This window comes from Bos taurus, chromosome 5 (genome assembly GCF_002263795.3).
Source record: "Bos taurus isolate L1 Dominette 01449 registration number 42190680 breed Hereford chromosome 5, ARS-UCD2.0, whole genome shotgun sequence".
In the NCBI taxonomy this organism is placed as follows: domain Eukaryota; kingdom Metazoa; phylum Chordata; class Mammalia; order Artiodactyla; family Bovidae; genus Bos; species Bos taurus.
The window spans coordinates 97,042,844-97,054,285 of NC_037332.1; the positions used below are offsets into that span (position 1 = coordinate 97,042,844).

Consider the following 11,442-nt stretch of genomic DNA (forward strand, 5'->3'; position numbering starts at 1 on the left):
AAACTGACAAGCAGTTTCAGTGATAGTTTCGATGGAATGACCACAAGAAGTTTCATTTTCAGAGGTTTTTATGCAGGATCTGGAAAGGTCTATTGAACCAGTAATTCCTTTATTCATGTCTGTGTGGTCCCGGCCCACACCTTCTGTCTCAGCATATCAGTAGCTAGCAAAATGCTCTTATTAATCACATCCTTTTATTTCAGGTGTTGTATTCACAAGAATCTTGCCATGTTTTGGACATTTGGGGCAGGGTTACAAAATACCTATGCACAAATTTTTACAATCAGAGCTGAAGTTTCATCATTTTCAAATTGGCCCATGTTGCTTTTAGCAAATACTAGCCATTTGAAAAACTACATTCTAATTTCTTTTTAAATTTATTTTATTATTTATTAGGGGTTTTCCTGATGGCTCAGACAGTAAAGAATCTGCCTGCAATGCCAGAGACACAGGTTCAATCCCTGGGTAGGAAAGATCCCCTGGAGAAGAGAATGGCAACCCACTCCAGTATTCTTGCCTGGAGAATCCCATGGTTGTTTGTTTATTTATTTATTTATTATTTGCCAAACCATGCGGCTTGTGGAATCTTAGTTTCCTGACCAGGAATTGAACCCAGGCCCTCTGCAGTGAGAGGTCGAAGTCTTAACCACTAGACCACTGGGGAATTCCCCTAATTTCTTATTGATTAACCTACTGGCATCATCAGGGTATTAGTTCAGTCACTTAGTGGTGTCCAATTCTTTGCGACCCCATTGACTGCAGCATGCCAGGCCTCCCTGTCCATCACCAACTCCCAGAGCTTACTCAAACTCATGTCTATCGAGCTGGTGATGCCATCCAACCATCTCATCCTCTGTCCTCCCCTTCTCCTCCTACCTTCAATCTTTCCCAGTGTCAGGGTCTTTTCAAATGAGTCAGTTCTTCACATCAGGTGGCCAAAGTATTGGAGTTTCAGCATCAGCATCAGTCTTCCCAATGAATATTCAGGACTGATCTCCTTTAAGATGGACTGGTTGGATCACCTTACAGTCCAAGGGACTCTCAAGAGTCTTCTCCAACACCACAGTTCAAAAGCAAGAATTCTTCGGTGCTCAGCTTCCTTTATAGTCCAACTCTCACATCCATTCATGACTACTGGAAAAACCAGAGTATAGCCCACCCAGATTGTCAGGGCCATAACATCTAGAGTCCTGTCTGTATTGCTCCAAATGGCAGTGGGAGATACAAGGTGAACACTCAATAAATGTTTTCTAAATGAATGAACCTGTCAGACTTGTAACTAATGTTGTCACTCTTGTTAGTTTTTACTTTATATTAGGAGTAAACTTACTCTCAGAAGAACTAAGAGTATAACCCTGGAGTCAGGCTGCCAGGATTCAAATCCTGGAGCAGCCTTTGCTAGCTGTACAACCTTCCAGTTCTTTCTTTTCTTTAATAATATGGGGTAATTATAGTGCCTACCTCAAAAGATTTTTGTAAATGTGATAATCCACATCAAATTGTACTTAGGACACTACTTAGTAAATCTTCCACAAATTTTAACTATGATTAGTATTTTCAAAAATCCACATTTATTTTATAACTTTGTTAGCTAAATGTCATTTACTTAAGTATTTAGGAAAGTATTGTTCTTTAATGAAATTTTGACAGAGCAGGTTTTTTATTTTTATATTATTGGAGTATAGTTGATTTACAATGTGGTATTAGTTTCAAGTGTACAGTAAAGTGATCAGTTATACAGGTACATATATTCATTTTTTTCTAGATTCTTTTCTCATATATGTTATCCCAGAATACTGAGTAGAGTTTCCTCTTTACAGTAGGTCCTTGTTGGTTATCTATCTTATATACTGTAGTGTATGTTCATCCCAAGCTCCTGATTTATCCGTTCCCCACCATGTTTCCCCTTTGGTAACAGTAAGTTTGTTTTCAGTATCTGTAAGTTTGTTTCTGTTTTGTAAATAAGTTCAGGGCAGGTTTATAATAAGGTCTTGTGTGCATGCCTGCTCAGTCACTTCAGTTGTGACTGACTCTTTGTGACCCCATGGACCGTAGCCTGCCAGGCTCCTCTGTCCATGGGATTCTCCAGGCAAGAATACTGGAGTGGGTTGCCATGCCCTCCTGTAGCAGATCTTTCCGACCCAGGAATCAAACTCCAGTCTCTTATGTCTCCTGCATTGGCAGGCGGGTTCTTTACCACTAGCGCCACCTGGGAAGCCAAGCAACAAGGTCAGTTTTACTAAATGTCCCCATGTCAACCAGGGAAACTGGGAAAAGAAATCTGGGGCCTAAAAGAAAGATTTTAGATATCACTACCCATCTCCAATTCCATGTACACCAAAAGTTTCTCCCAATTACAGCTGTTTTGTTTAATTTAGCAACTGGATCCATACAAGTGCTGGCACAAGTCCTGTTATGGGTGCCCTGTACGCTTGGGAGGCAGAAACCTTGGCCATGACTCACTGCTAAAGTTCTGGTGAAAATCAGCTTGCAGACCTGCCTGCACTCCCGCCCCGTGGGGTTGTATTGGAAACGTTAATATAAATGGGAGTAAACATCACTCTTTGCCAGTGAGCTTCATATGGACAAGCTTTACCTGTGCAGGCAGGACCACGTCGCAGGGCCTGCTCTCCACTACCCTGTGCTAATGCCAGTCAGAGTCTGAGGATGCTGAAGGTCCCTAATATTCATTCCTGGGCCCTGAGAGCTTCATCAGCACACTTCCCCCTCTCCTAGCAACCTGTTGTTTGCTAAGAGATTATTTCCATATTTTAGGACTCACTCTTTGTCCTAGTCAGAACCACAGCAGGGTTTACTTTCCCACTTAGGAGTTTGCCAGGAGCAAAAAGTAACAACATCCCAACCCCCTGTCAACTCAACAAGGAAAGATTTATTGCAGTTAACTAAAAGGATACTTGTTATGACAGGAATACCGTATGCTTCAGCAAAGATAGAATCCAAGCTTATGGCTGGCCTTTGCAAACAGCCAGGATCCAACCTGCCAACACAGCCCTCTTTTGTTTGTTGTTGTTGCACAGTCATTAACAGTGCAACATCCGGACCCAGGGGTGTTTCCAAGGTGGGGATTCAGGTTGGCACTCAGATAATGAGATTACCTTCAGCAACAGTTCTCAACAGACTGCAGCAACCACTATAGGCTCGTTGTTTGGACTGTTGGCCTCTTCAACCAATGTCCATCCTCCTTTTCGTTAATTACAAACAGAAACCTAGGTATTTGGGGAACAGTTAGTTCTTAGCTAAAGGTACTATATTTCCCAGCCTGCTTTGCACAATTAAAATTAGTGACTTGCCAGGTGAAGACCACTGGAGACTTCTGGGAAAGTTTTGCCATCCTGATGTAGAGGCTGTCTCTTGTCCTCGCTCTCTACCCATCTCTAGTGTTTGGGTTTTCTGAAGCCTGATGTGCCTGTGAGAGCTGGACCGTAAGGAAAGCAGAGTGCCAAAGAATTAATGCCTCCTAACTGTGGTGTCTAGTCAAGGCTATGGTTTTTCCTGTGGTCATGTATGGATGTGAGAGTTGGACTGTGAAGAAGGCTGAGCGCCGAAGAATTGATGCTTTTGAACTGTGGTGTTGGAGAAGACTCTTGAGAGTCCCTTGGACTGCAAGGAGATCCAACCAGTCCATTCTGAAGGAGATCAGCCCTGGGATTTCTTTGGAAGGAATGATGCTAAAGCTGAAACTCCAGTACTTTGGCCCCCTCATGCAAAGAGTTGACTCATTGGAAAAGACTCTGATGCCGGGAGGGATTGGGGGCAAGAGGAGAAGGGGACGACAGAGGATGAGATGGCTGGATGGCATCACTGACTCGATGGACGTGAGTCTGGGTGAACTCTGGGAGTCGGTGATGGACAGGGAGGCCTGACGTGCTGCGGTTCATGGGGTCACAAAGAGTCGGACACGAATGAGCTACTGAACTGAACTGAACTGTGGTGCTAGAGAAAACACCTAAGAGTCCCTTGGACAGCAAGGAGATCAAACCAGTCAATCTTAACAGAAATCAACCCTGAATATTCACTGGAAGGACTGATGCTAAAGCTCCAGTATTTTGGTCATCGGATGTGAACAGATGATTCATTGGAAAAGTCCCTGATGCTGGGAAAGATTGAGGGCAGAAGGGGAAAGACGGTGTCAGAGGATGAGATGTCTGGATGGCATCACCGATGCCATGGATATGAACTTGGGCAAACTTCGGGAGGTGGTAAGTAAGGGACAGGGAGGCCTGGCATGCTGCAGTCCATGGGGTCGAAAAGAGTCAGACACAACTAGGAGACTGAACAACAAGCATTCTTTTCAATTACTTCTCAGATTGTAGTTATGTTCAAAGGTTTGAAACTGCTGGAAGTCTTATTTTTAGATAAAGAGAATTCCTGTACATGAATTGATTAATCTTTAAAAATTGATTTATACAGTTTGATGCGGAATATTCTAAGTTAAAATGATGAAACCTCTACCTTTCCTCAAAGTTACTAATTTATACAGAGGCAAACATGAGATTAGGTAACTAATTAGAGGAAGATCAAGAAGTTTGAGTAAATCAACTCTACTTCAATAAAATAAAAAGATTAAGAATCATAAAAATTTTTTTGAAAAGAAAGAGAAATGGGCAATTTATTTCAATAAAGGGAGAGGACTGATTTTGCTACAGTGGGGAAAAAAATTAGGAGGTTACAAACTGCTGAATTTAAATGTATCCCATTTCTCTCTGCACAATAGCTTTATCTCAGTGTCTCCATTCCTTCTACTTGCACTTCATACCAAGGCATCGACTGTGTAATATATCAAGTTGACAAATTGCTTGACATATCTGATCTAGGGTGGCTTCTACATCACTTTTCTCTTTTTCCTCCCAATAAATACTTTGGACACTGACATTTGCCACATTGGAAATGACAGGCACCTGAGGACAAACGCATCAAAGTGATTAGGATCAGAATGTCTGTTAAGGATTACTTTTTTTAATAGAGTAGAATGTAGTTTTATTGAATCCTTGAGATGCAGAACCAAAAGAAACTCCTTTCTTGTGAAAGAAAACAATCCAAACGATTGTAAACCCCGGAAACCAACAGAAGCACTTAAACCTTCAATATGAACGTGTTTATTTTTCCAACTCGGATATTGTTCTGAAGTACACTTGTAATCTAAATACCCCTTTCTCTCCTTCCCTTTACAACATACCATTTCAGTCTGTTTGTTTACAGAACGATGGCCTTAAGGAAAAAGCCTTATTCACATTCCCACAAAAGAAATAAATAAAATACTTGTCTCTAGGATCCATTTAACTAAACTTGACTTAAATCCTGGTAGAGGCTCCCATCTCTATAACAGACACAAAAGAGGATGAATGATCTTTCACTATCAAAACAAACTCCTAAATAGAGCTAAAGTTTATTAAATTATTCAAATACATTTACTATGCTCCTATAATGTGCAAAGTACTGTTCCAAAATAGACACCCTTCCTTAGATGTACAGTAGGCCACTAAAATAATAATTTCAGGAGCTTAAGACACTGGTACAGTCAAAATACCCTAATGATATGAAATGGTCTCTGTTGCTGCTGCTTCCAAAAGTGCCCGGTTTATTTCTAAGGAACAGCTCAGGCATTTGGAAGAATAATTCAAACTTAAGCTTTAATACAAGATGGAGTTAGGCAATGATTGTACCTTCAAACATAATATAACAGTATGAAGTACATTCTGGTGATCTAAAATGCTAGCATCTGTGCAAGGTAACCTAAGAAATTTGACACCATTTTTTTTTTAAGGTACCAATTTCAAAATAAATCAAAATACAAATCAATTGCCATTTTAGGAAAAATAAAAATATAGGCACGCCAACTCCTCTCCCAGCACTGAAATTACACTTCCTCAGACACACTGCCATCATTGGTAAGCATGGGGGATCAACTGGGTAAATTTAAACACATTAGATAATCACATAATTCAACCTAGCTTGGGTATATGTGTGATCCCAAAGACTTTTCAACATATTTTTCAGCAATACAGTGGTAGCAATAGAAATTGAAGAAACTGGAAGTATTTTCTTAGAGACAGCTTACAGATATCTTACAGGTTCCAAAGTGAAAATATAACACATCACCATCATAACACAAGCTACTTTGTCGCTCCTAAGACCCAACTTCGCAGGACATCAGGCTTCCTAGTGTTTCCTTCATATGCCTCTACTTGGGTTTTCTTTCCCCTGAACTAAATAGGGAGGGCCTTTCAGGTCAAGTGTTATCTGCTGGCCAGTTACCTTCAGGATAGATATGCTTGCATCATTTCTATATTGACAAGTCAAGCCTCCATTTATGAGGCTTAAATTCAGCTCCTGGTCTCTTTATTCAGAACTTCCCTTATTTACTTATAAAAAGAACAGCAACCAAAAAAAAAATCCAAGAGAAAAAAAGAACTACCCTCATTTACTTAAAAGGATCATTCAAAACACTAGGGAAAAAATTTCCCTCTGAAGGAGACTTATTTAAGGAACACAATACTGTTTACAGCTCATGGCCCACCTTAGAAAGGCAAACTCAGCTAAGTCTCCTGAAAAGAATCTCAGTAGTCTCCCATTTGGAAACTTGCTATTCCTATTATTTTCTAATGTGGTTAAATAAAATTAAATGTTAATAATAAACAGTAATTAAATAATAAACTTAAAATAAATAATAATTAAAAAACATGGTCTGGAGGTTTTTAGAAAAGGTAATAAAGGTCAATTTTCATTAAATTCACATTCCTTTCTGTACCAGTTTCTACAATGAGCAGGCAACACTGCCCTCTAACGGGCTGATTCTGTTACATCTCTTAGTTCAACTGGTGGGAAATTGCTCCAGGAAGCATTGACACAAGGCCCCCACGCACATTCTTTCTTTTACTTCTGGGACACAGTCTGTCCTTGACCGTCTGTGAATGACACTAAAGACGGAGCAGCCCCTAGAGAGGCTATAGACTTAGAGAACGCTCATCAGGGGATTACAAACTAACACCCATTGCAATGGTGTTCAAACTTCAGCAGGCATCAAATTACCCCCAAGGGCTTGTTTAAACACAGCTTGCTGAGCCCCACCTGTGTTGCTGACTCCTTAAGTCCAGAGCTGAGTCCAAGAATTGGCCTTTCTGAGAAGCCGGGGCCTGGTGGGCTGCCGTCTATGGGGTCGCACAGAGTCGGACACGACTGAAGCGACTTAGCGGCAGCAGCAACAAGTTCCCAGGTGATGCTAGAAGCCCAGAGACCACTCTTTACCACCCAGACACTGTGCTTGGCTTTATCTTACTCAATACTTCCCAATAAGGTGGGGTTTTAGCACCCATTTTACAGACTAGGAAGCCAAGTCTCACACAGAATAAACCCAGGACTAACTCAAAAGCCATTGCTCCCTTCTCTACAGTATGAAGTCAATATACGAAGCTGTTAACCATTTCCCTTTCCTTCAATTTCTTCCGTAAGGGGGCGGGACTTAGGTGACGGTTTAGTGGATTTCCCCTCTCAGAGCACCTTGGAGGTCTGGCTATGAAGTCACCTAGGAAGGTCCACTCCATCTCCAGGTTGGATTTGTGAGCAGGGCACGCTGAGAGAGGAGGGGGCGCATATCAGCGGGAGGTGCCTCCCTTGGGTCCTGAACCCTCCTACATAGTTCAGAGAGAGTCTGATTAGCTCTAGATTCTGGAGTTCTTCGTACTCAGAAACTCTGCCAGAGAGGTTTTAAAGCTAGTGTCTCTTCTCACGGGTGTTTCTGAGGACCTCAAAGCCTAATGGGGCTCGAAGAGGACCCAGAGGGTGGGGGTGTCTGCACCGTTCTCCAGCCTCGGCTCAAATCACCCGCCGAGGCAGGGACAGGCACGTGGCAACAACTTTAAATCAGGAGTGCCCAAGGAAGGGTGTGAAGACCGAACGGTTATGATAAAATATAAAATACTTTTCAGGTCATATATCCCACCAGGATCAGGCAGGTAGAAGTCCCTAGCACTCAGCCCCTGGCAGGATGTCAGCGATAGGTAAAGAAGAGTTGGGAGAACACACTCCCACCCCCCATCCTCGAATAGTTTTTCTCATCCTTCGCATTCAGCTCCTAGCCCAACTTCGTGTTTTCCTGAGGGAGATACAAATATGGAGCATCCCATGGGGATGATTTTCTGGCTTCGGTCATTAGATGGGAAAAGATGTTTTCAGAAAAACTGCCCCGTGGGCCGGTCAGCCGAGATCTTGAGGTCGTGGCCGCGGCTGCTCTTCGTGTAGAGCTGGACTCTGAACTCCAGCTGCTCGCTCAGCTCGTCCAGAGCCCGGGTGCAGGACTCCAGGCTCTCGGCCAGTTTCTGAATCTTGGCCTTTAGCACGGCCTGGCTAACCCTGGTGGCCCCCTCGGCCCGCCTGGGGACAAGGAAGCCGCGGGAGCCAAAGAAGACGATGAAGTATACCGAGTTGTACAGCGCGATGGAAGCGTTCCTCCCGCACTGCAGCAGCTGGCGGTCTCCGCCGCCCTGCCCGCGGCAGAAGAAGTCGAGGCAGCTCAGCATCTCGCGCATCTGGTCCTGGCAGGTGGCCGCGATCTCCTGCACGCGCCGCAGCTCCCGGGAGTTGCAGAAGATCAGGGAGAGGTCAGACGTGATGGTTACGGCCCCGCCGGCGGTGGCCACCCCCAGTCCCACGGCCGAGGCCAGCAGCGAGACCCCCAGGGTGACGGGGCTGAGCGAGAGTCCCACGATGGCGGCCACAGCGCCCGCCGCGCTCAGCGAGCTGCCGGCCACGTTGGCCGCCAGGGAGCGCCGGCGTAGGCGCTCTAGGCGCCGGGCCACCTCGCGCAGACGCAGTAGCTGGCCGTGCAGCCGGCCGCGGCGGTCCAGCAGCAGCCCCTGGAAGCGTCGCAGAGCATCCGCGCCCTGCAGCTCCCGGGCCGCCGGCCTCTCCATGTCCTGCGGGGATGAGACACGCGGTTAGCCCGAAGTCGAGCGCAACAGCTACGGCCACCCAAGGGGAAAAGGGTCATTTTCCAATGAGTCATATGTCAGGTTCTCAAAGACCCGTTCTGTCATCTGGGACGAGTCCTCCACTTCCCAGGACCTTAAATCCGAGTAAGCCAATAGGAATAATGCTCTCGTCCACTTTTCTCCCAGGGAATGCCAAGGATTGATTTTTTTTTTTTTTTTTTTAATCTGTTAAATAAGGGAGTGTTGGAGAAGAAACGGCAACCTACTCCAGTATTCTTGCCTAGAGAATCCTATGGACAGAGGAGCCTGGTGGGCTGCTGTCCATAGGGTCACATAGAGTTGGACACGACTGAAGCGACTTAGCATGCATGCATGCATGCATTGAAAAAGGAAATGGAAACCCACTCCAGTATTCTTGCCTGGAGAATCCCAGGGACAGAGGAGCCTAGTGGGCTGCCATCTATGGGGTCGCACAGAGTCCCACATGGCTGAAGCAACTTAGCAGAAGCAGCAGCAGCAGCTATTAATATTATAAGTCTACTGCAATTACTGAAGGGCTTCCCAGGTGACTAAGTGGTAAAGAATCAGCCTGCCAATGCAGAAGATGCAAGTTCGATCCCTGGGTGGGGAAGATCTCCTGGAGAAGGAAATGGCTACCCACTCCAGTATTCTTGCCTGCAGAATTCTATGGATGGAGGAGCCTGGCAGGCTACAATCCATGGGATCAGAAAGAGCCGCCCAGGATTGAACAGGCATGGAATACTGAGCCCTCATCTCTGAAAGATGACATGTGGCAAGCAGTAGGTTGTACCCCTTTACAAAGCCCTTTCCTTACAAGAAGACTAAGATCTTAAGAGTTTTGCAATAGTTTTTTCCCCTCTCTGATGAGTGAAAAAGACAAATCACCAAAAACTCAAAAAGCATCTATCAAATGTAAGAAACTAATTTTTCTAAGTTAGATGCTCACCTGAAGCAACTCTTCTGTTTGTTATTTTTCCCAGCTCTTATCTTAGAATCACTATTTCTTTTAACTAGAGCTCATCAGGTCTTCAGAAATCTCACTCTTTGATACATGCTTAATTAGAAGTAAATTACACTAGCACCAGTATGTCCCTTTATGATGAAAGCTCCCTTTAAAAATGAGTAACAATTGAACAGAATTTTAAAAGGGGCCACAATTTTTGTTGAACAGCTCACTGAGGGCTACCCGTACCAAGCTGAACGGAAGCCAATTGAAGATGACTAACAGAGAAAACTGTACATCGTGAGTAAAAGTACATCCTTTCCAGTTGCCAAAGATTTCTCCCTTCATAGCCATTGTACTTTTCATTATTAGGAACGTCTCAAAAGTGACAAAGTGATAGAAATCCACCATTTCACTACTGTGAGATATCAGAACAGAAATCATTATTCTCATGTGGAAGGTGAGGAAATTGAAAGACAAGTTCTACCTGCAGCTGATACTTCACAGAGCCCAGTGTAGAATCTTGGTCTCTAGACGCCTAGATCTTAATTTTATTAGCATGCCTCCATAACTGTACCCACCACTGACAAACTGCCAGATAAAGACACCTCTGAGCAAAAACGAGGCAAAGTTACTCCAAATATATTACGGACCAAGGATACAACCCCAGTATTACCAGTCCAGTGGCTATTTTTTCAGATAGCATCCCTCTGGTCTCCCCACTTACCACTCACTTCTGGCTATCTCCAGGAAAGAAGAATCTGAGGCTGTTTCTGGATGAGCAAGCTTTATAGTTCCAGAGAGCCAATGACGGCCCTGGGAAAGCCTTGTCTTATTCTGAGAATTTGCCGTTTCCTGTCCTGGCCCCTGCTGCCTTCATCCAGAAGGATATGACATGGTGGAAAATGACCCGCCAGCCTCGCAGCACATCCCGTATTTAGGAAATGAACATTGTGTGTTCGCTTTCCCCCAAACGCAGGAAAAGAACCACAGGCTCTTCCCCAACTTGAAACAACTGCTGTCATTGTCCCGCGGGCATACTCTGCCTTCCCTTTCCTGAAAATAGCTAATGACGTTATCTGAGAGGACATAAAACGCACCCCAGGCTGACCAATTATAGTGTTTCTTGGGAGGCCACCAGTACACAACCACTTTTTAAAAAGAAAAAGGGAAGAGACTCTTATTATCTGATAGAGCCACTCACAGTCCACTCCCGTATTTTTTTAAAAAAGCATCGTGAGTCTGAGCCTTTGAAACACGTGATTCAGTAGGGCGCAACCATCAGAATGCAAAGCCACGCCCACAGGAAGTGCTGCGTGCAGTTTTGAGCATCTCCAGCTGCAGAGAAGCTCTTGGAGGTCTCAGAAAGGGCACACCTCGGGCCAAATGCGTCAGAAAAATCAGTGGGGTCAGGCTGCACGAGGAGCTAATTATACACTTTCAATAGCAGCGGGGATTCTGTTTCCTGGGTTTTCATGGGAAGCAACCACTGTAGCCCAGCCAAGAGTTATATGAGTGCATTCTACCCCC

At 44.4% G+C, this 11,442-nt stretch overlaps 1 protein-coding gene across 2 annotated transcripts; it reads right to left on the reverse strand.

The window, feature by feature from the left end:
* Positions 1–5,101: 5,101 nt before the first annotated feature.
* Positions 5,102–11,116, reverse strand: APOLD1 (apolipoprotein L domain containing 1). Of its 2 annotated transcripts, XM_005207017.5 has the most exons (2): positions 10,640–11,116; positions 5,102–8,933 (listed from the first exon to the last, which is right to left on the reverse strand). In XM_005207017.5, the coding sequence occupies exon 2, from the start codon at positions 8,928–8,930 to the stop codon at positions 8,190–8,192; it is 741 nt and encodes a 246-aa protein (XP_005207074.1). In that variant the 5' UTR covers positions 8,931–8,933; positions 10,640–11,116; the 3' UTR covers positions 5,102–8,189. The 2 variants fall into 2 exon arrangements, with proteins under 2 accessions (XP_005207074.1, NP_001094650.1); NM_001101180.1 differs by lacking the exon at positions 10,640–11,116 and having other exon boundaries at positions 5,102–8,983.
* Positions 11,117–11,442: the final 326 nt, after the last annotated feature.